The 26,278-nt window shown below is 33.0% G+C and overlaps 1 protein-coding gene across 1 annotated transcript; it reads left to right on the top strand.

Annotated features, from left to right (window-relative positions):
* Nucleotides 1–9,603: 9,603 nt before the first annotated feature.
* Nucleotides 9,604–14,603, top strand: LOC132043761 (probable alpha,alpha-trehalose-phosphate synthase [UDP-forming] 7). The gene is made up of 4 exons (XM_059434235.1): nucleotides 9,604–9,835; nucleotides 10,179–12,343; nucleotides 12,435–12,708; nucleotides 13,685–14,603. Exons 2-4 carry the CDS (start codon nucleotides 10,359–10,361, stop codon nucleotides 13,982–13,984), a joined length of 2,559 nt encoding a protein of 852 aa, XP_059290218.1. The 5' UTR covers nucleotides 9,604–9,835; nucleotides 10,179–10,358; the 3' UTR covers nucleotides 13,985–14,603.
* The last annotated feature ends 11,675 nt before the right edge of the window (nucleotides 14,604–26,278 follow it).

Below are 26,278 nucleotides of genomic sequence, written 5' to 3'. Positions count from 1 at the left end.
AGCAATTATCACCTTATAGGTTATGGCATAGATATCATTTAATTGCGCGTTTTCCCTTTAAATGGGCTGATATTTAATTTTGCGCTTCAAAAACTAACTTATGCTTAGCGGGAACTTAGAGCACATGGCATAATTTATGAGATATTATGATATGAAAATATAAACCTATGCTCTGTGAAAAAGTTGTTTGTTAATCTAGCCCTAAAAGATAGTTTACAACAATTATGGCAGTTTACAACAATTAGCCATACAATACATCTAACCGTATCAAATCCTAGAATAAATCTAGGCGAAAAAAGCCTTCATTTTTAAAAGATCATGTCATTATCTTTTCTTATTTAAAAAGATCTCTTTCCTTTTTTCTCTTATTTTTTCAATTACTCAAATAAAATAAAATAAATACTATCTTTCATCTCTTTATTCCATTTTTGTTTACCCAAAATAATATATATATAGTGTGTGTGTGTGTGTGTGTGTGTTTGCATGTGTATTTTTTTTTCTTTGTCTGTGCTACGGGTATTTTCCTTTGCATGTATATTTTTTGTATAGCTATATATAATTTGTGTATAAATATAACAAATGTATATTATTTTATGTTATATATAAGTAATTTCCTAGATTTTCTTATAAATTATTTTATTTTCTATATAAGTAATTTATACTTGCAAATTAATAACAATTCTGTAATTTTGAGGATATACAATAGTAGCATTTATACATTAGTTATATACATTTATACACACATTGTGCATGAAATAAAAATTTATGCGTGAATTATATACATTTATACACGCATTGTACATGAAACGAAAATGTATACATGAGTTATATATATCTATACACACATTATACATGAAACTAAAAATATTAGCTTCACGAATTATACACATGTTACATGCTTGATATATACAATAATTATACATATTTTTGTGGAAATAAGAACTAGACAAAGTAATTAAAATATCAACGTATATAATATTCAACATCATATCCACATGAAATATAACGTTATTTATATTATTATTATGCTGAATTATACACTAGTATTACAAAAGTTATTCATATTAAAACAAACTTAAAAGGCTCCACAGATTTATTCAGTGGAGGTTCAATCAAAAAAGCATAAAAATGCAGGCTTATTACGAAAAATGAGAAAAAAAAATCATTGCAGTAAAGATGGTACTTAATGCAATTCCTTCAAAATAGGGATTAGGTATTTGGTATAGAATATTAAATAAGAGAGAGAAGGAAAGATATTTCCTTAATTTGGATAACTGAATAGAAAATCCCGCAATTGTAGCCTTATTCAACGATTAGGCGGCTAAAAAAAAAAGATAATGTGAATTCTAATTGTTTAAAATGGGTTAGAAAAAATAAAGTACGTTTATTTTGAGTTTAGAGCTTATAAGGGCTGATAATCCAGTTAATTATTGAAAATCAAAGACCAGCGCAAAATAGGGTCAACAGTGCAAATGACCCTTCTTGATCCAGTTCAGCATGACCATGGGCTTCAGAACACCGGCTGGCCTTCTTGAGATGCAAAAAGAAATCAAGATATATGGGCCTTTTGGGCTGACCTGGCCCATGGCTAACCAATGGGCTATCCTAGCCCAATCTAACCCATAAAGACAGAATTGGTAGAGCTCTCAACTAGCCATAACTTTCAAGAGGTTGACTCAAATGCTAAACATGGGAAGTATATACCCAACCCAACTCCAACTCCAACTCCAACTCGGTTGAATTTATGAGTTCTACATACCAAGCATTGCTGCTTACACCAAATAAATAAATGTGAGATACAAGTCATGCATATAACCTTTGTGGTATATAATTATGTTTAAGTAATATGAGTTCTTACTTTAATCTATAACTCTATGGTTAAATTGCTTTGTTTGTTTTCTCTTGATTATTTTTACGAACTCATGCTCTGATTCTAAGAGAAAAGAGAATGATAGCTCTGGAGTTTCTTCAAATGCTATAGATCAAACACTTAAATGGTATAATTAGCAGTTCAATTGTATGTTAAAAATAGGGAGTACTTAACGAACTTAAAAAAAAAAAAAAAAAAAACGCGTTGAAGCAGTGTCAATATATCCAATTTCATGTTGGACATTCCACAAAATTAAAGGAAAACATGAATGGGGTTGGAACAGACTGGAGCCAGCTAGCCTATAGCAAAGACAATTCCAACAAAAGCAGGCAGGCACAGAACCAGAAATCCAGCTACATTGGTTATTCCAATTAAAATAACGTGTGATATGCATCTTTTTGGTCATGTAGTAGCAGTAATTTACTTGGTCAAATATATCTGTTGATAACCTACTGTGCTGCTGGATAGGTCTAACAGCCACATATATAATGAGTTAATGACATATTCACTAGTATAAGTTTGGAATTTTATGTTGTTATAGAAGAACCACTTGAATATTATTCTAAGGAGGTTGTCGTTCAGAACAATTGGGGATTTTTTGTTTAAAAAACATTTATTTTTTTAAGCACCAAAAAGGAAAGAAAAACTAGCGATTCTTTTCTTCAACGAACTAGAGGTCTAACAATTGATGTTGCACATTTTACAACTTCCATGTTTACTCAAAGAAATAAATGGATAGGACTCGGGTTCGAGTTCTGAAAATGAATAAATTCAGGGTAGAGAGCATTTCTCTTTTAATGAATCATTTGCAACACGAATATAAATTAATTGGCTCAGTTGGATCCTGGCACCAAATGATTGAAATAAAATAAACGGAGGGAGCTTAGAATGAGAACCAATTTGAGTACTTTGCTGCATATGCTAGGATGATCTATATTGTGGGAGATAATTCAACCTAGCTTTGAAATCTCAACTCTCGATAAACATAAATTGTAGATTTGGTTTAATTTGATGGAAACTAGGCTGAGTTCTATTACAGTAGTAGTATTTTTTCCCCTCTCTTGAATGGGTATCTGTGCATTATATTATATACACCTACTAGTCCAACTGACCTAAAGAGTCCAAGGTCTCATGCACAAGTCAATTTTGGGAAGCTGCTCTCCTAACAGACCTACCACGAAATAAACAAAAAGCTACACAATGAAGAAAAACCCACATCATTCATAAAACGGAAAAGTAAAATTACATGCAAGCTTTGTTAAATAGTTCAAATACTCCTCCATTATCTTTAGGGTCATTATCCTTCTTATTATCTTATGCGTCAAGATTATCTATATGTCTAACATTGCTGGCGTAGTATCATCCAAACCTTCAAAATTATTTTTCCTCAAATAATTTTTTACTCACTAAAATAACTAATCCGACCGATTTTATTTTTCCCGCCCAAGGGTAATGGGTTGGGGTCCGTATCGGTTATCGAAAAAAAATCGGGTCGGGTTGGGTTATTTTAGTGGGTAAAAAATTATTTGAGGGGAAAATAATTTTGAAGAAATGGGATGATGCCACGTGACAACTGTTAGACATAAGGGTATAATTGACCCCATAGTATAACGGTAAGGGTATAATTGGCCCTAAAGTATAACAAAGGGTATGAATGAACTATTTCCCAAAGTTCAGGGGTAATTTTGGCCCTTTTCCGTTCATAAAATACCTAAGATGTCAAAAATATGTGCATAAACATTTTACCCTTCTTGAGAAGGAGCAATTTGTGTTGCTATCATTTGAAACATTATTGCCTTTCAAATCTACATTGTTTTTGAACTGCAATCTGCAATGCTTTCTGAATCGCAACAGCTTCAACAATAATAATAAAATCCAGGTACCACATATATTTTAGAATTCTAACATTTTAACATATGTGCAATTATATATCAAAAGGACTTGGTGGGTGTTTCAATATTATTAAAATCCTTGCAACATAATCTTCAAAAGCATCCTTTTTACTATTTCTCACCTTGTGTTCTGTACCTGCAATGAGCCCAACTAAATTCAGCTCGGCATCACACCGATCGGTCTCATATGGGTCATTGGCACTTATGCCGCTATTTTGTGCCGGTCTTTAATTTTTGCCCATACAAGTCATAACATATAATAACTTTTTCTCCGGACACAAGTTTATATATTCGCATCATAATATCTCACAATTTTTGTCCCATATAACTTTTGCTCTTAAAGAACTTATGCCTGTGGCGCATAAGTTCGATTGTTAAAGGGCATAAATTAAAGATCAGCCAATCTGAGGGCAAAAATTAAGACCAGCTAATTTGAAGGGAAAATCATGCAATTTCTTCATCTCATATAGGGGTAAAACGCTTCCTAACAAATGCGATTTCATACTCAATGCTAGAAGCCGAGGCCTCTACTTACCGCTCATCTAGTCATCTAGGACCCTTGTCGGTAAAAAGCATCTCATTCTTCACAAATATCCAGGAATTTGACTAAAAATGACTGTCTAGAAACAGTCTGGAGCCAGCCAACAAGAAGGACAATTACAACAAAAAGACACAGAAAACAATAACTCCAGCTGAAAAGGATATGCTAGTTACAAAAACAGGTGATATATGCATCTGTTTTTGCCCAATTTAATTTACTAGTTCAGCTATTCGTTATAATAACCTAATGTACTGACCAGATATCGGGATATGTCTCTCAGTCAGTCAGTAAATATATATTCAATAATTTTAAGTCTCGTATAAGTTTGGTCTTTGTAGTTACTTCTACGTATCTGATTAGTGAATAAAGTATAAAAGTTAAAACAATAAGTTCCCACTTGAATATTATTATCCAGGAATTCTCCACTGGATGAACGTGGACAGCTGAAGATAGTAAATACTAATTTATTCGTAAGTTGGGTTATATTCTTTCTATTAAAAAGCACTTATGTGTTATGTACCGTGCTAGTCAGGGGTATTTACGTTTTGGTTAAAAACCAATCCAAACAGAAAATCGAATCAAACCGATTAAATAAATCGATATTTATTTGGGTTGAATTTGGTTTGGTTTTAAAAAATTTTAAAAACCGATAATATTTGATTTGGTTTTGGTTTACTAAAAGCAAGCCGACAAAAAAATCAAACCGAGCTGATAAATTTTACACATAATTTTTTATAATTATATATATACAATATATTAGTTTTTATAAATACTTTTAAAATAATTTATATACTTTTTAAGCAAAATTTTATTTATCTCTATAGGCATGAACTTTATACCTTAACCCCATTTTTAAAAAAGAAATTCATGAATTCAAAAAGAACGATGAGATTTACCTAAATTTATTTTTGTATTTCTTGCAAATTTTATTCAATTAATTAAAATCATAGATCCAAGACACATTTTCTCCAAGAAAGTTATAGCTACCACAATAAAAGGGTAATAAAGAACTATAAGCTGGAAAGTGATAGAAAATTTCCTCCTAATTGCAGGAAAAAAACATGAAAGATAAATACCGTTAGTTTTCTTAAAAATAAAAAAAATTGACCCAAACCGAACCAACCCAACTACAACCAAACCGATGAATATGTATTATATATGATTTGGTTTGATTTTAATAATTTTAAAAACCGACTAGATTGCTTTAGTTTTGGTTTTAACCAAGAACCGACCCATGAACACTCCTAGTGCTAGCATCATAGAGGAAAAAAGTAGTGATAGTTTTCTTTCTTCTCAAATAATAAAGAATTTTAACAATTGATCATTTAGATAACAAAGTTTACAATTTTCAAGATTAATCAAACCAAGAAAAAAACATTGGATAGAGAGAGACATAGAGAGAACCAATTATAATTAATCTGAATTGCAATCCAATTCACTTTTATTAATTAATTTTACTTTGCATAAATTTTATATTATGTCTATTTTGAAGGGAAACCAAATTATGATATTTGAATAATTTTAAAAAAAAAATTAATTAGCCAAAAAGCTACAAAGCAAATCCGAACAAAAATCTGGCTCTACTTTGACCACATTGACTAAAATGATCAGATTAACTAGTCGTAATATAAATTCTTCTGTTTTATTTTATATGGTAGCACTTGGATTTTAATGAGAAATCATAAACTTTAAAGCTTGAACTTTATCCTAGCATGAGGGGACATTTGGAAAGATATTCCATGAAAGCTTCACCAGTGATAAGGATAAATTTCAAGCTTTTTGGTACCGCAGTTATAGAATTTCTCTAAAGTTGCCTTAGACCAAATTGGATTATTGGTCTATGATTTGATGCCAATGGATGATTTGGAATATGCCAAAGAATGCACAAAATGAACATTTACTGTCCCAATAAAAAATTGGAAGTACATCCTAAAGTACATTAGGCATGTTCTCTTTAGTTTTCGACCAAACCCTACCCATTAAGAGGCCTTGGCTTTTGCACGCACATGCTAGAGTCAATCTTCACCAAAATAATAACAACAATAAATAATAACGTTATTATATTATTATAACAATGTTTATAGGTTGATACAAATTTCATGTTGCTTAAATTTTTTTGGTTTAATCATCCGATATTTGAAATCAATCGCTCGACTAATATGAGTTCACACCTGGTAGATCACTAAGAAGGTAAAACACTCCTTGCCAAGAAGTGTTCCGCTCTTAGAACTCAAAATTGGCATTTGATTAAAGTTGAATAGATTCCAATCATCCCGCCACACCCATTGATATTAAGTTGTTTGAATCTTGATTCCATCTATAGAATTTATTTTGGTGGATTTACATACTCATTATTTAGAAACAAGGTTATTTCCTAACAATTAAAGACACGATTATTTTGGTGAAGGTTCGTCATAAGAAAATCGTTCAATAATAACTAGTAGAAATAGAAGTATTTTTCATCGACATTCAGTGAGAAATTTGTGCTATAAAACATGATTTTCCCACCTCCATTCCACCGAATCAACTCGCAGGAAAAACGCATGGTGAAAAACAGGTTCTATTGAAAGGCTGAGAAACTTCCTAGTTTTTCCGTGTGAAAGCACTACTCCTATTTAGGTTTCTCCTGCTGACATTCAGCAGGAATACCTATTGAACATTTTTCAATGGAAAATTTCAGTAGGAAAATAGTAATTATTTAGTAGTGAATGACAACCAAAGAGGTGACCTAGTGATCAATAAAGTGGGAGGAGTACCACGAGATCACAAGTTAAAATCTCAGTAGAGTAGAGACAAAAATACTATGTGATTTTTTTTTTCTCATTTACCTAAGCCTTGGTTCACAGAGTTGCTTGATAATGATATCTGTCCTGATGAAAGATACCATCTTCGTTCCTCAAATTATGTGACACACTTTTCCTTTTAATCAATTAAAAAAAGAATGACATATTTTTATATTTAGTAACAATTTAAACTTAAACTTTTCATTTAACATTAATGAGATAATTTCTAGCTACAAAAAAATTTATGACTTAATTTAAATCACAAATTTCAAAAATTTCTTTTTTTTTCTTGAATTCTATACCTAGTCAAATAAAATATTGGGATGAGGGAGTAGTAAATACCCAAAAAAAAGTAAATTGATCTGAACACCATTATCATAAAAGAAATGGTGGACGATGGCCTTTCCATTGTTGAACCCAAAAAACGCAAAGGGAAAGGAGATAAGAGAATAAAAAAATAATCACAGGGCAAGTAGAAGCAATGGAATGCCAAAAAAACAAAAAAAACAAAAAACAACAAAAAAAAAAAGCAATGACCACCAATTACCAACCATTTAAAATAGGCACATGCTAAAGTCATTGGCATTTAAAGAATATTCCAACGAATTAAAAGGAAAATAAATTAAAAACAATGTGTACCCAAGATCTAAAGCGTCTCAAATTATATTAATCTCAGCATGCATTAATTGCACCAACCCGATTATCCAGCTTCGCCTACCTCCTTCAAAACATCACATGATAAAAACATTTTAAAACTCATGACACTATTTGCAATGGTACAAAATGGTACCTAAAAATAAAAATTAGGAATTGAATTTTGTACGAACGGTTTGAAACTTTCAATAATTCATTAAAAAAATTACTAACTTGAGGAGACAAATTTGACCAAAACACTACCCATAATCCATTGAAACTAGAGGTGAGAAAGGTGACCAAAATAGCACAAAGGACGTGGAATTATTAACAAAAAGGAAAATAAAAGAAAAAAAGAAAGACAAACTTTGACCAAATAACGGAGCCCACTAATATTAGGTAATACTACTATTTGTTAAATTAGTATTAAAATTGCGGTATTGTTCCACAAATAAAGAGAGTTTTGTCTCCACAATTCAAACCACCATTCATAATGATAATATATGTAGAGACAATTCAAAATGAGTCAAAAAAACTCTTATGACTTATCCACTCAACTATTTCCGTTGGGTCGCTTTTGAATACTCGCTAATACCAAACCAAATCCATTTCCTAGTTTCCTATTTTATTCCCAAAATATCCCTCTATCTTTCGCTTTGTTTATTTTTTTTTTTTTTTTTTTTTTTTTTTTTTTTTAAATTAAACCTGGTTTTGTTTTCCTTAGAACTCAGAAAGGGACGCTCGTTATTCGTTTTGAGCTAGTCTATTTGTTTATTTTTTAAATAATATAAAAAATTAAATCAACTATATCGGTTTACTAAATTTATAAATCAAGTATAATCAATTTGTTTTTTTTATTTTATTTTCAATCTTTGTCATCTTTTCATTTCTTAATTTTTTTTTTCTCTTCTCCTACAAATATATGTTATACCAGGCTCTATATGCAGGTAAAGTGCAATTTTATTATAATTAGTTATGTTTATTTAATTACGAATAAAGAAAGTGATGAGACAAGATAGATTGAATAATGAAATCAGGCGAAACATTGAATAATTTTTATGCATGAAAGCATAAATAAATTATTTCTGCTAGAATAATGACATAATGCTTTATTTTAAGATGACTTTTACATTTTATATTCAAAGTACAATTATATAAAATAATCCAAATTCTTTCGATTTGTTTTGATTTTGGTTTAAGCATTTTCTTATACCAAACAAAACCAAACATTTTTAACTTTTAAAACGTAACACTAGACAAACAAAATCACTACATATCTTCTTTTATATAAAATAATCGATTTGAATTAAATTTTAAATTGAGTTTTCATTTTCTATTTTATATTAAGTGATAGAGAAAACACACTTATTCTCAAAAGGGCAAAATAGAACATTGATGACCCAAAATGACATTAATACGCCCACCAAACTCCCAATCCACTACAAGGGACGTGTAGCCAAGTCGGCATCCTGACGTCACGGATGACGCTGCTCATTTGCCAGGTCATCACCCCTTTCATTTATCACGCCTTATCCGCTAAGTACACCCTGGATATGCCACGTGGAATAATCCCCTGTTTTCAGTCTTAATCCAAAAACTTCACTACATTCCTATGCTTCGTAGATTCCCATAGTAATCATCGATCACATCCACTCATTTTCAGCCACGTGTCCTCCATCCCAAACTCACCTGACGTGGCACATTGCCTTGCTGTATTTTTATTTGCTCACAAAACCATTGTACTACAGAAAATAAAAATAACGCGCGACAAAAAAGACAACTAGCCTGCCATTTGTTCTGGCAAAGACGAAAATAATAAGGAAAAAAAAAGCCAGTTGGCATAATTACGCGTCTACTGGCCGACCTTATCCTCTTTTTATTTTTTCCCCCATATTTTGTTTATAGTTTAATGAAATGAAAAGTAAAATGAAACATTACCATTACATTTGATATGATAGAAAGAGAGGCAATGAAATGTGAATAGATATTGATAGATAGAGAGAGAGAGAGAGAGAAAAAGAGAGACTAAACCCTAGATTTCATTCTGACTGAAAGCAGAGTATTTGTTGTATTTTTGACCAAGAAAAGAGCTTTGTTACATGAAATATTGAAAAAGGTCGGTGCTTAAAGTTTTCATTTTTGAACACTTATTAGTATTAGTAGTGTTTTATTGTTTATGTATGTCGTTATTATTATATTTGAAAAGAAAAAAAAATTGGTATTCCAACTGAGGGTATTGTTAATGGAGTTGTTAAAACAGAACATGCATGTATGGTGATTATTAGGTATAGGTTGGATTTGATCTTGTTTTGTTTAAAGGTTGAGTTTTTTCACTATATTTTAGCATATGTTGTTTCTGTTTTATTGCTTGGATCCTATTCTTGTTTCAACTGTTTTTTTATTTTTATTTTTCAGTTTAATGAGTTTATTTTGATTCTTGGATTATACCCATTTTTCAGATCCTTTTGAATTGTACACTGTCTGATAATCAAGAACTGGCTTTGGGGTTTGCTTGGGTGTGATTTGTTCTGAGGTAGTTGTTTTGATATATGTGGCTTGAGTTTTTAGAACAGAAAAAAAGGTTTCTGTTTGGTCTGTCTTCTTATTTGAGGAGTTTTTGCAAATAAAGGCTTGTAAAGATGATGTCCAAATCATATACCAACTTGCTAGATCTAGCATCTGGGAATTTCCCGGTGATGGGCCGAGAAAAGAGGCGGCTGCCACGGGTAATGACGGTTGCTGGAGTTATTTCTGAGCTTGATGATGATCAAGCTAATAGTGTTACATCAGATGTTCCATCATCAATTATTGTAGATCGAATAATTATAGTGGCTAATCAACTCCCTGTAAAAGCTAAGCGTAGACCGGATAATAAAGGATGGAGTTTTAGTTGGGATGAGGATTCATTGTTTTTGCATATAAAAGATGGTTTGCCAGATGATATGGAAGTTATCTATGTTGGTTCTTTAAAGGTTGAGGTTGATTCAAGCGAACAGGATGATGTTTCGCAGTTGTTGTTGGATAGATTTAAATGTGTTCCGGCTTTTCTCCCTCCAGATATTTTATCTAAATATTATCATGGATTTTGCAAACAGCATTTATGGCCACTTTTCCATTATATGCTTCCATACTCTGCCAGTCATGGCAGTCGATTTGATCGGTCATGGTGGGAGGCATATGTTGCAGCAAACAAGATATTTTCCCAGAAGGTGATTGAGGTGATAAATCCCGATGATGATTATGTCTGGATTCATGATTATCATTTAATGGTTTTACCTACATTCTTGCGTAGGCGTTTCAATCGGTTGCGAATGGGTTTTTTTCTGCATAGCCCGTTTCCTTCATCAGAGATATATAGGACGCTTCCTGTGAGAGAAGAAATTCTCAAGGCCCTACTGAATTCTGACCTGATTGGTTTCCATACATTCGATTATGCACGGCATTTCCTATCGTGTTGTAGTCGCATGATGGGATTAGAGTATCAGTCAAAGAGGGGTTACATTGGGCTTGAATACTACGGACGGACTGTGGGGATCAAGATTATGCCAGTTGGGATTCACATGGGGCAGATTGAAACTGTTCTTCAACTGGCAGATAAAGAGTGGAGAGTTGGAGAGCTTAAGCAGCAGTTTGAAGGTAAAACTGTTTTACTTGGTGTGGATGATATGGACATTTTCAAGGGTGTCGATTTGAAAATTCTTGCATTCGAGGAAATGTTAAAACAACATCCAAAGTGGCAGGGAAGGGCAGTGTTGGTACAGATTGCTAATCCAGCTCGAGGAAAAGGAAAAGATCTTGAGGAAATACAAGAAGAAATAAAAACAAGCATCAAAAGAATCAATGACAAGTTTAGAAAGCCTGGTTATGACCCCATAGTGTTCATTGATCGCCCGGTTTCTCTTACTGAACGGGCTGCCTATTACACTGTTGCTCAGTGTGTAGTTGTTACAGCAGTAAGAGATGGCATGAACCTTACTCCATATGAATACGTTGTGTGTAGGCAGGGCATCCCTGGTTCAGACTGCACTGCAGAAGAGTCCAATGGTCTGAAAAACAGCATGCTGGTAGTGTCTGAGTTCATCGGATGTTCTCCTTCACTAAGTGGTGCTATACGTGTTAACCCATGGAATGTGGAAGCAACTGCAGAAGCACTGAATGAGGCAATTTCAATGGCTGATGGTGAGAAGGTGTTGCGCCATGAGAAGCATTATAAGTATGTAAGCACCCATGACGTAGCTTATTGGTCAAGAAGCTTCTTCCAGGATCTGGAGAGAAGTTGCAAAGATCATTTCAGGCGACGTTGCTGGGGTATTGGCCTGAGCTTCGGTTTTAGAGTTGTAGCACTTGATCCCAATTTCAGAAAGCTGTCCATTGATACTATTGTTTCTGCGTACTCAAGAGCCAAAAATAGGGCGATCTTGTTGGATTATGATGGTACTCTGATGCCTCAAACATCCATCAATAAGGTCCCTAGTCCCCAAGTTATTTCAATTATTAACACACTTTGTGGTGATGAAAGAAATACTGTGTTTCTCGTGAGCGGACGAGGAAGGGATAGTTTAGGCAAGTGGTTTTCTCCGTGTGAGAAACTTGGCATTGCTGCGGAACATGGATACTTCTTAAGGTATTTTCATGGAACAAGCTTATTCTCATTTTTTGTCTATTTGTCATATCCCACATGTCAGTATGTAATTATTGTCTTTATTATCTACCAGGTGGTCTGCGGATAAAGAATGGGAAGTCGTCGGGCAGAGCAATGATTTCCAGTGGATGGAGATGGCTGAACCTATTATGAAGCAGTATACAGAAGCTACAGATGGGTCTCACATTGAAACAAAAGAGAGTGCTCTTGTATGGCATCATAGAGATGCAGATCTTGGTTTTGGGTCTTGCCAAGCAAAAGAGATGTTAGACCATCTTGAAAGTGTGCTTGCAAATGAGCCTGTTGCTGTGAAGAGTGGACAGTTCATTGTTGAAGTTAAGCCTCAGGTGTGTTTTCTCTTAACCTTTGCAGTTGTCGCTGGTTTCTTGGATGAACACTATTCAATATCACAATTATAGGATCTGCTCTAATCTTCAGTGTATATACTGAGTAGTTATTTGGTCTTCTATCTTCACTTGCTTTATAATTCGTCTTTTGTATGGGATCCTATATGCTATCTATATTTTCTTATGACAAAAGAGGGCATGATCAGACTATTTATGAAGTGTCTTTGCTGATTCTAGATGAATATGGACATTAAAAGCTAGTCATTCAAATATTCTCATTTTTTATAAATCTGTCATATTTCATGGAAGTAGTTAAAGGTGATTGTTGAAATATTTTTTTGGAGTTGGTGTTCAAATTACAAAGTGTTTTGATGACTGTCAACCAAGAAAGTGTAACTGTTAGTTTTAATAGACTATAGTCACTCAGTCGGTGCATCTTAAAATACCCTATTCACTTGTAAGGAGGTTTAGAATAGATGAAAATAGACAAGACACCTTATTGCTCTTTTTGGTTCCGTTTGTCATCTTGAACCCAGTTATGAGAGTTCCGGCATCAAATAAAGCAATTTGTTGGAGTTTTCTGGATCGTGCCAATTCACTCTTGGTTTGTTTCATTATTTCTGATGGATTCAGGAAATAACATTCTATCTATTAGATATATGCCTCAATTAAATCACTAAGTACCAGCATAATACCAACTAGGTAGGGAATATATGACTCTCATTTTCATAATAACAAGAATAGAAAATATAATGTTCCTAATCCACGTACTTCTCAACAGAATGTGAGCAGCTAGAAAATTTTAGTAAAATATAATGTTGAGATGATTTCTCGTATAATTTCCTAGAGAGTCTTCTTGTTATAGCTGTATTCTTTTCTACCTGTTTTATCATATCCACATCCATGTAGCCGTATTAGTTAACTTGTGTTGCAGACTCCAGTTTTATCTAATCTTTAATTTTTGCAACAATTCCAGGGAGTAAGTAAAGGTCTAGTTGCAGAGAAAATTTTTGCAACAATGGCTGAGAGTGGGCGGCAGGCTGATTTCGTGATGTGCATAGGTGATGATAGGTCTGATGAGGACATGTTTGAGATTATTGGAAATGCAATAAATAGTGGTATACTTTCTTCAAGCACAGAAGTGTATGCCTGCACAGTGGGACAAAAGCCAAGTAAAGCCAAATATTATCTTGATGACACAACAGAAGTTAGAACCATGCTTGAAGCTCTTGCCGAAGAATCCCCACCTCCACCTTCATCAGAAATTGTAACATGAAGCTCTGTTTCGAGTACATATATCCTTTCCTGCTTTCTTGTTTGAGTGCAAAGAAACACCATTAGAGCTTGTCCTGACATGTGACGCTTATTACTCTCAAAGATCAATGGAGAGATATTGTACAGAATTCTTTGTCAGATGGCCAGTCCGAGCATCATCAGCTTAAAATTACTCTCTTCGAGAGAGACCATTGACTCATGGTGCTGAGATTTAACTGATCCCAAATGTTTCAAACACACAGAACGCTGTGCTGGCTAACTGATTACATATGTGAAGTTGACTCTGAAGTGAGAGCAATGTCCAATGGTAATCTTCATGACCTTCAGAATATATATACATGTGGCCGTTGTTGAATACATATCTGATTCAAGTTCTTTTAGAAGGCCACACCTCAATTTCTTGCCTTGCATCTGGCAAGATGGAGCATTGATTGTCAAAGACTCATAACTTGCATTACTAGATCAAACTGTAAACAGGTGTTCCTTTTTTCTTTTGCTTTATTTATTTAAGGATCCTTTTTGTTTTAATATATCTAGGAGTGAGGACATTGTTGTTTGGATATACCAATTTGTTGGATTCTCATAATTGTAAATGCTATAGAAATTTGTCTTTTCTCTTTCTTCCTTTCCTAAACTGAATCTCGTAACCTAGGACATGACAACAAAACCTGGTGATTGTTACTAGTGACATCAATGATAGTAATTCTGATCTTTCAAGTGCAAGCTTGCAGAACAAAGATAAATGTCTGATTCAGGTGTACTAAACTTTATTTTGCTATGCCAACACAAACACTTGATTCCTAATCATTGAATTATGAAGATAGAAGTTTTTATCTAGCTTTGTGCACATCAGCTGTTTTTTAGTTCTTTCTTTAACCACCAGTCCTTACCTTCTCCTTCTCCTTCTCCTATGTAATAGGAAAAAAAGGAAAAAGAAAAAGGGTGCTATTTGATGTGGAAGTTGATGAGGTTAAAAATAAATAAAGAAGTGCGGATAAATTTTCCCCATTTTCCTGTGAAGCGGTGGATATCCTCAAATTTTCTTTCCCTTTTCAGCTTATGCTCATATTTTCATTTAGTTTAGACGAGGGTCCTACTGCATATTACTCCTTAAACGAACCGAGAGAGGGAAACAAAAACAAAAACATGACAAAACAATCTTACAGTTTCATGCATTTAGCACTTTATCCTCATTTGGGGTTCATTCTCCAGATGCCTTTGTAGAAGTATTACAGGAACAATGATAATGTAAGCTAAGTCTCCTTAGAATGTGAGATTTATAATCTTGAAAATAAGACATGTCATACCTAGAACAAATAAAGATAATCTGATAGTGTAAAAAAAAGTTACACAGGCGATGTACATTACTTAAACACTTCCCGAAAATCACGTTCTAATCAGGGGCGGATCTACCTTAGGCCGAGGATGTCACGCGACACTGCTTCTTCGGAAAAATTTACTAAATATGTGTATATAATTAAAAATTTAAAAGGCAGAAGAAGATTTGAGCTTATATAATTAAAGTGACACTCGCGCAGCTCAGTTGGTCAATCAACCAATTGATTCAAATTCATGTTTATCATTATTGCGACAATAATTAACTTAGACATAAGCTGCTTCGCTAGTCAGTTGTTCTGCTTTTTTTACGTTTTTTTCTCTCTCACCAATGAAATTAATTAAGAACAATTTATGAAATCAAATTGATTAAGTATTTAGTATTATTTTTAATGTGGATATTTCTACTACATTTAAAAAAAAAAAAAAACTCATCGAGAAAAGTTATCGTAGTATTTTTTTAAAGAAAAGTTATAGTAATGTACGCGAATTGTATGTATTTATATTTTGTTCATTTTCATATGGTGATATATTGTTTTATTTATTATTTCTCCTTTAAAAATGTTGACACTGAATTTTGTTCGGACAGCAAAGGCCAATTTCACTGGAAGGGCAGAATAGTTGCTAATGTACCTTTTTGCGTACCTGGTCTTTAATTTTCTCTGACTTTGTAAATTTTTGCATTATTATCCTCATATTAGATATCTTATGAGGAGAGTTGTTCTTACAACCAAATTCTGAATTCTCCCTTTTAAACCAAATCCAAAAGGGTTGACACTGAATTTTGTTCGGACTTATGTAAAAGGCCAATTTCACTGGAAGGGCAGAATAGTTGCTAATGAACTATCCTTTTTTTGCGCGGATTGTCCTTCATTTGGGGTATAAAGTTCATGTTAATTTTTCAACTACAACTCTATTGACTTTGTAAATTTCAAGACTTAAAATAATCGCTCAAATTTTTGTGTATGAAATGTGTATATCTTGCTCAGGCTTAAAAAGTTCGACAAAAATTTTATGTATGACCATCTTGATCCTTAGTAAAGAACAATCCATGAGAATGGTAAATTGCCCATGAGCTATCACAAACATGGGCCAATACAATGAAGCTTAATAAATGGGCTGTACTTAACATTGGGCTCAAAACAGTAACAAGTGAAGGCAATATTTATATATATAAAAATTATTTTTTAAAAAAATAAAAATATTTTTTTTATAAAAAATATATATATTTTCTGAACTAGCCACTTTAGGACTGTTGTTAAAAATATGGTTTTGCAATGTATTGAAATTTTGGCCAGCTGGTATTAGGCGAATATTATTTAGGCAAAAAAAAATCATGTTTGTCTGGTCATATGGTTTTAGAACTATGCCTTATAAAATGCAAGTCCAAGTTAAAGATTATATTTGGAAGTAAATCAAAATATGTTGGATGAGATATTTTTGTATGTTAATGTTATTCATGTCGAGGTCTATGGATCGTATGATGATGATGATGATGATGATGATGATGATGGATATTATATTTTGGGAGGAACCTTAATTAGCTGAAAGGATATTTGCCTCCCTATAGTTGGTGGTGCTTAATTTCCTAGAGATGATACGTGTCATGATGGGATAATAGGTCAAATCATAATAATGACGACTTATGAACTATCCGATGAGATGATTTTCCAAGTATAAAATAGTTGCTACTGTACTTTATACGGTACGAAGGAGAGTCTTGGCATAACTATTAAAGTTGCTTCCATGTGATTAGAAGGTCACGGATTCGAACCGTGTAAATAGTCTCTTGCAGAAATATAGTGTAAAGTTGCGTATAATAAACCCTTATGATCGATTATTCTCCGGACCCCGCACAAAGAGGAGCTGCCTTTTTTTCTTTTATGCTAACAGCCCATTGAGTGAGCGATCGGATGTCATGGCATACACATTTCGATATTTAGTAGCAACCTCCCCTAATATATAAAATTGATCATCTTTAAGGCATACGGCTATAAGCAATGTTTCTAATAAGATTTTCAAATTGTTTATCATTCATGGATCGGTTGAGCTTTATTGTTCTATATGATATACTGATTAATCAATTTTCAAAGTTATGACTTCTGATACGAGATTGCCTTCTCAAAAGGCTAGTCCCGAGGTTAATCCATTTCTGGATACGTTTCGCATGAATAGCAAAAAAATTACATTTTACTTCTATTGTAATGTTTCATTATTTTCTTGGTAGGCTTGCAAATTATACTTAGTAATCTGGTTTTAAAATTACAATAATCCGATGTATATTAGTAATTGCAGATTGCTTATTTGTTTGGTGAGATTTAAATGCACATAAGATTGTGGGAACTCTAAATAATCATCGTGCATCCATTTTGATCACTAATTATGTAGTAGATTCACGTGATTTTTGACATATTGAATTAATTTTGACTCTTTTTTCTAATATATCGAGAATAATATATTCCTAGAAACTTTTAATTTGTAACCATCTCATAGGAGTAAGATTTGGGTAATCCACCTTAGATCATTTGAACTTTGAGGTGTCAAGCATTCAGTTAGTTTCAAACTTTTGATTTCTGTGGTTCTTTCCCTCTGATTTTGCACAGTTATTCTCTACTCCTCTTTAGTTGTTATGTCCCGAATCATGACCTGGGCGTAACACGACACTCGGTGCCATGCTGCATGTGACCGAGCAAACCACATGGCTTGCTGAATCAACATGGGGCATGAGCTGATGCGGAATATAATATAAACATGAATGGCTGGTGTAAACATGGCATCCAATAATCATAAGTTTGAAAATAATAATATATCATGAATGCGGAATTAGTCTGAAAATATAATAAGTAATGAGCCAGCACTGGCTATACGACTATGAACATCTGACATAACATAACTGACTAGTCTAGTCTATGAAACCTCTGACATGAGTCTGACTGCTAAATTATTTACCCGGAAGGCCCCGGCATACCTTAACTGCATAACTAACAACAAATAATTAAAGGTAAAACCCCGAATGAGATAGGGCTTACCTATAGCTAATACGTGCAAAGTCCTAACGAGCTGATCCGTCGTCCTGTAAATCTGCATCGTGAAATGCAGGCCCCCAGGCAAATAAAAGGGAATGTCAGTACATTCTAATTGTGCTGGCATGTAAAGCAACTGAATGAAATAAGCATGGCACATGAAATAATAGAATTGAAACTGAAACTGTATCTGTAAGCTGAACATGAACATGAGTATCATCTGATATGACTATGTATGTGCAATATGAGTACAATATTTTAAGTGGGAAAGCCTTAGTATAATCGACATGTAACCACCACGTAAGTACGTGGCGTCTGATTTCTACCCGACCAGCTAAGCCATCCTGTACCTTATCGAGGTACAAGACATGAACATGAATGGATCCAATAACCCGCAATGGGTAAACATGAAGGTATCGTCAAAGCGGGCGGAGCGATCCTTATCTTCGCCGGCATACGGGTTTGTGCTATCTCGAGCCTTTTCGGTAATCTGTGCAACTCCCAAAACATGAACATTGATATGATTGGCTTAATAGCCCATTTATTATATAAACATGATTCGTGTTTGTATTATAGCATGAAGATAGATATAAAGTATAACTTGTATGAAAACATGGAAGCATGTAGAAGTTCATGAAAATAAACATAAAAGTTCATATCTTGCACTTAAGAACCCATGGAATGCAAAGTATGGATTTTCATGGATTACAGACAGATTCTCAATAACCAAAATGGACTATTAAGAACACAATAACAAATTAATAATACAACATGGTATATCATGGTACATGTATTTAGGGTTCTCATGAACATGGCTAAAAACCCAAGTTTTAGTGAAATTTCGTATAATCATAGAAGAACGCGACGTGGGGAAGAATAATGATGTTCCCACACGTAGATAGAAACCCTACATACCTGTTAATGCTCCAAAACTTGTAACTAATGGTCTGAACTTGAGAAGAATCCCAAAAGCCTTAATCTTGAATCCTTGAGGTGGGTTTTCTTGAAAACCCTAGGTTAGGAATAATGAATTCTTATTTAGAAATCATGGATACATGTTAGAATTCACTTGGAATGGTTGGAAAAGGCTTACCTTGGTGTATTGGAATGGTAGGAGGAGAGAACCTTCGTGCTAGGGCTTGAAACGATGAAAAATAGAATAAAAGACTGAAAACGCGTATTTATACTGTTTGCCGCGTCGGTCATTGTACGGGCACCAAATACGGTCCGTCTTTCAAAGTACGATCCGTATAAACTGACCGTATTTCAATTGGCAAATTACAGAAACTACGATTTTCCCAACAAGATTTACGGACCAGAATACGGTCCATATTTCATTATACGGCAGGAAGTATGATTTGTATTTCATTATACGGTCCATATTTCAGGGTGTAAATCCTGAACTACACTGAACTGGAATGAATTTTAATTCTAACACTTCCCATCTGGTTTCCTAAGTCCTGAATCATGAATATGCCTTAGTTTAAAGATACGAGGAGTTACAATATCTCTCCCTTGGGATCATTCTTCCTCGAATGATGGGTCGAGGTTAAGAACGTGACTGGACATGGCTTGAGTACTTGAATGTGAAGAAAACATGACATGGAACATAGGGACTGAACTGACATGACATGGTTTCGTGAAAATTTAAACACTGGGACATGCGACATGAGTAGATAATACATGAACATTCTGAACAACAACTCCACTATCTTCGGAGTCCAAGAGTCGAACTCCTAGGTTAGCTAAGCGGTGAACTTCTTTGGTCATAATTCTCTTATCTGCCTCAACGTGAGCTAAACTTCCCATGGAATGCCGACTAAGAGCATCAACTACAACATTCGCCTTCCCTGGATGATAAAGAATATCCACATCATAATCTTTAAGCAATTCGAGCCACCTCCTCTGCCTGAGGTTTAACTCTCTTGGCTTGAAAATATAATCTAGGTTTTGTGATCTGTGAAAATATCAACATGCACTCCATACAAATAATGATGCCATATCTTAAGTGAAAAAACCACAGCTGCCAATTCCAAGTCATGAGTCAGATAATTCTTTTCATGAGCCTTAAGCTGTCAGGATGCATAAGCTATAACTTTACCATGCTGCATTAAGACACATTGGAGACCAATTCCCGAAGCATCACAATAAACTACGAACCTTTCGGTTCCTTCTGGTAACATCAAAACTGGAGCAGAAGTCAACCTCTTCTTCAATTCTTTAAAACTTTGCTCACATGCATCTGACCACTGAAATTTGAACTTTTTCTGAGTCAACTTAGTCAATGGTGCTGAAATAGAGGAAAATCCCTTTACAAAATGCCTATATGCCTCGCCGTACCTAAGAAACTTAACATACGGATCTTCGAGTGGTCTGGGCAATTCTTTGGAGATTTATTTTAGAATCAACTTTCACAATTGAATTTTATTGGATATAAACACGTCTTATACATTATTATACACTCTATATATTATTATACACTTTTGTACAAGGTTGATACATTATCTACTCCATATGTATAAAGTTCTGTATTGTTGTAAATTGTGAAAAAGTGGCTATGCGGGGTGTAATTTAAAAATATGACTATGCAAATGTAATTGTGTATGCTAGATTATACAATATTAAAAAATTTTGTACCAGATAATGAATACAAGAGAATAAAGTTTTGATATTTAATCATAATTACAATTTCATTCAATATGTAATGCACTTATGAAAGGTAACTTTTTTATTATCAACTTTCCATATTAGAGGTTCATTCTTTTATGTCATTGTGTCTCTCAATTTCTTTCAATAATTCTTTACCAATTGTCTTTTTTTAAAGTGTGGTGAAATGACAAAATGAATAAAAATTCTCAATTGTGCATGTTCCTAAAGGGCCCAATGAATTCCAAATTGGTATTAAGGAGTAAAAAATTTAAAAGGTGAATTTTTTATTTACGTTTAATTTATAGAATAATTGAAATGAAATTTATATGAGATATACGTGTTGAGAAAACTTTTTTTTATCAATTAGCATGGTCACTAGAGCTTTCAAAACGGGCCAGTCACAGTCCCAACCCAAGCCTCGTGGGCCAAAGAATTTGATGGGCGGGCGGGCCGTTCATTTCGAATGGGCCTTAAAATGGCATAGCCCAACCCACACTATAAGGGGGTACGGGTTGGGCGAACCCGACCCTTTCATCTTTTTTCGATATTTTATATAAGATTTTTTTTTTTTCAATTTAAATTCTAACATTTAAGTATATACCAATCTGTTAACATTTCTAATATATGATTATGTGGAAGTACATAATTCTACGACAACTTACAACATATTCAACACCTATACATTGTCAAGCACATTTGAATCCATTTGTGATAAAATTGTCTTAATTAACATCTCCATCTTCGTCTCTGACCATATGCAAATTTAATTAGTTTATAATTATCAAATAACCACGTTTCAGAAACTAATCAGTAGTAGTTAAATTCGCTAATAATATTACCACTTTGAATTTGGTTAAGCTCGGCTACTAATTTGAGTAACAAATTTGACAAGTTCATGATGGATGCAATTTTTATACTGGTGATTAGAAATTTTAGTATTAGGGTACATTTGGTGATTAAAATTTAGTAATTTAACGCTAACCGAGAAAAGTATTGTACGATAATAAGACTAATTCGATAATCACTATTCCTACTTTTTACTTCTTTTTTGATTTTCTTTTAATTTTAAGTTAAAATTAAATTTGCAATCATGAATACAACTTCTATGCTTAGTGATTAGGATTTAACGCCACTGAGTAAAGTATTGTGTAAATATTAAAACTTATTTGTAATTACTTTTCCTATTTTTTGCTTCTTTTTTCACAATATTCTCTTAAATTTTTAATTTAATCTAAATAGATTTTTGGCCCACGGGCCAGCGAGCTAACTTGGGCTGGGGTTATAAGCCTCAGTTTAAATGGGCTTAAATAATCTTGACGAATTCCCACCCTTATGAGGTCCGAGGTGGCTGGCGTCAATGGCCAAGCCCATTTTGACGGCTCTAAGTCCATTGGTCACCCAAATGAGAGTTTTTCTATTATATATAAGTGTGGTAGGAGGACAAACACAGCTGTGATAGCTTGTACCAAAAGCCTTATAAATTGTACACGCAATGAATGCTTATAAGGCTTTTAATACAATATTTATTCTCTTCTCGCTATCACGGCGCACTTATTTATTGTGCACTTAGTCCTCCTACCATATTAATAAATCTCACGTACACATTAATATATGACTTTTCACGTTTTTTTTAATTCTCTCGATACATTAATAAATTTGTTCACTCTTGACTTTTCACGTCTCATATTTATTTTTCTCATGTATACATATACACATTTTAATTCTCCGACACATATTTATTTTCACGCATTTTTACTTCACTTTTGACTTTTTACAAGAATTAATAAATGAATTACTCTTATTTGACTTCATCTTTTTTATATAAATGAAGTACTTGGCTCATATTACTTGGCCACATTACTATACTTGACTTTTTACATTCTTTAATAAAATGAATTACTCCCTTCATCCCATATTACTTGGCCACATTACTATACTGGATTTTTACATCTTTAAGCACTCCCCTTCGTCCCATATTACTTGGCTACTTTACTAAAAATATATGTCTATTTTTCTATTCCATATTTTTCTTATTGTATATTAACGCCCAAGCTGGACGAACACAGCAATAATAAGTTGTACAAAAAGCAACTAAAATTGTACTCTAAGTAGGGACTAACATGTGTACATTTTAAATTGAACATTAATTCTACCTCTCTGTGTGTTTATTTTTAAGTCCCCACGGTCCATGTTCGTGCTTAATCGTCCTTTCATTTCCTTCATTTTTGATATACTCCTCTGTCTCCAATTTAAGTGTCTGTTGACTAATACACGACATTTAAGAAATAAAGATAGACTTTCAAATCTCGTGGTTCTAAATTAAAAATGTGTATAATACAACAAAATATCCTTTGAATCTTGTTGATTATAAACTTGACATGTAGGATATTTGAATTGTCAACTTACTAAATATAAAAAGAGGCGGATATAACCAAAATAAGACAATTTTTTTTTATTTAGCAACAAATGCCCAAGGTGGACAAACATAACAACAATAAATTGTACAAAAAGCAACTGAAATTGTACTCTAAGTCGAGACTAACATGTGTACATTTCAAAAGTTTAACATTAATACTACCTCTTGTGTGTTTACTTTTTAAGTCCTTATGTTTACTTTTTAAGTCTGCACGTGTCCGCAATGTCTCAATTGTTCTTTCATTTATTTCATTTGGCATATACTCCATCTGTCTCAATTTAAGTGTCTACGTTTGATACGGAGTTTAAGAAATAAAGATAGATTTTTGAATCTTGTGGTTCTAAATTAAAAATGTGTCTAATATAATAAAATATCCTTTGAATCTTGTGATTATAAACTTGACATGTAGGATATTTGAATTGTCAACTTACTAAATATAAAAAGAGACGGACATACCCAAAATAAGATAAATTTTAACAACAATTAATAAATTAAGGGGAAAAATATGAGTAAAGAAAAAAAAATATAGAGACTCACTAAGGAGAATCGCAAAGATCATTTGCAAAATATACAAACCATAAAGACTAACTAAAGTGAATAACCAAATTAATCATGTTGGGCCTCGTACATCGCACGGGCATAGTTTGCTAGTATCTTAAAGAATGGGCTTTTAGTATATGACATGGCATGTCAAACGGCTGTTTTTTTTTTCCAGTCAAATAGTAATTGTCGAGTTGGGACGGCTCAACATATTTGGAGGCCTAAAGCAAACTTTAATTAGAGACCTAAAACCTAAACAAACTTCATATACTTATACTTTATTTGAAATTTATTTTTCTAACTTTTATTTTAGATGCTAAATTATTACTTAGTAAGTTTTTGTTAATTGATTTCTTCGAATAATTTCCTTTTTCAATTGTTAATTTTAGGTAAAATTTTATCAATTTGAATGTTGAAAAACATCCTTCTACTGAGACAATCATTGCAGAAATTGTAAGCATAATTCTATAAGCAATAAGTTGACAAATTTTAGATAAAAATAATAGAGTTAGAATGATAAATCTGATTCAAGAAGTTGATAACTTGGTATACTCCACTTTAATATGCTTGTTGTCATACTTGAAATGCAAAGAAACAAAAAGAATTGCAATTCACTTGTTCAACACTTTTGACTATGACTCTTATTTTTGATCTTTCTACTCTAACTTATCAGAGATGTTGAAAAAGATTACAACAGGGGTTAAAGAGAATAAAATAATGTTAGTAATGCTAATAGAATGTAAGAAGGCAAAACAATGTTAACTTAATTTCTTCTATTCTAAAAAGATTTAAAAGTATATAAAATTTACAAAAAAATGTTACTGCTTTTTATCATAAATAATCAATTTTCTTTAAGAAAAATTAACACATAATTTATTCTTGATAAAATTTGAAACCCCACAAAATTGGAGGCCTCAGGCATATGCCTTAGTTCTCTTTGCTATAGAGTTCAGCACTGAGTCGAGGGATCCTATTGTCTTAGAAGAACAAAAATGACTTTGGTAGGTTATTTCCATAATTTACTCTTGAAAATGACAATTCAGTAATAATTTTTGCGGTCCAAGATCATCTGCATCTCTTATTAGGATAAAATATTGAAAGCTAGTTAGTTCGACCATTTGCTCAATGAAAAACGATATCGTAATAAATGAATTTTTCGTATAAATGAATTGCGAAAACCAAAAATTAAGTAAAAAATAAATGTGTTGCCAAAAAGAAACAAGAAACATCACTAGCTGAAAGCACCCCGTGAATCTGGTTTGTATTTTTTTACATGACGACATTTCCTTTTCACAGTGGCGTGCCTTTGCCTGAGAAATAAGAACCATTTCCAGAAAGGATGATTGTTTATAGTGCCTCTCAAATGCATCTGAAATTCCACTTCTGACAATACCTTAAATAATTTTTTGTATGAACATGCATCATGCACATGACACTACTGTTCAGTTTTGTAGATCTTGCTAGCTCGTAACCGTAAGAATTAGAATTTTTTACTAAAAAAGTAAACTCACGGACAAACCAAAGAGATTCAACATATTCGTATATGTCATAATGTTAAAAAAGAGTTAACTATTTATATAATGTAATTTTTGATGAAGTGAAAATCGATAACCTTGAAACAAAAATAGCTCCTAGCTTTGCCCCTGACTGATAATATATGTCTATGTTTACTACAGAACCCCAACCCGAGGAACATAAGTGGATTTAAGGGGATCTATTTATGTTCAACTCACTATTATTATTATTATTTTTTTTTTTTTTTGCACTATGTAAAATTAAAAATATATACATATATAAATCACTAAACTTACTGACGATATCCTAAAAAAATGGCCTAAGAATTTGGTATCCCAAGGGGAAACGTGTTCTCAACATCACTGATATTGTAAGATTCATATACTAGTATATTTCTATAAACATCCTAGATCGATGCTCATTTTATACAGATCTATTAACTCCTTTTGCCTTGCAAAAGAGAGGACTAGTGTACATAGTAATGTAACATTACACACTTCACCATATTAGCAATTACACTCACGAACAAGAAAATTAGTTCTGTACTCCATTATAAATGTTGTATATCTTAGTTAAGTTATATTCGCATCAAATATGTAAAACTATAATACAAGATATGTAAATAAAAATACAAAATATTACTATAAACTTCCTTTTATTTAAATTGTAAGTGAACATAAATATAGGTGAACGAACTCGGCTCTTGAAAGTATTTGATTCGTAAGTAAGTTATTCCTTCAGACTTGAAAAATGTAAATAAAAGAAACAAGGAAATAAAGAATTGTGTGCAAGTCCTAGGGTCCAAAATTCCTAAGCA

This window comes from Lycium ferocissimum, chromosome 2 (assembly GCF_029784015.1).
Source record: "Lycium ferocissimum isolate CSIRO_LF1 chromosome 2, AGI_CSIRO_Lferr_CH_V1, whole genome shotgun sequence".
Classification (NCBI taxonomy): Eukaryota; Viridiplantae; Streptophyta; class Magnoliopsida; order Solanales; family Solanaceae; genus Lycium; species Lycium ferocissimum.
The sequence above is the reverse complement of the archived record's forward strand: the minus strand, read 5'-3'. Positions and strand labels throughout refer to the sequence as shown.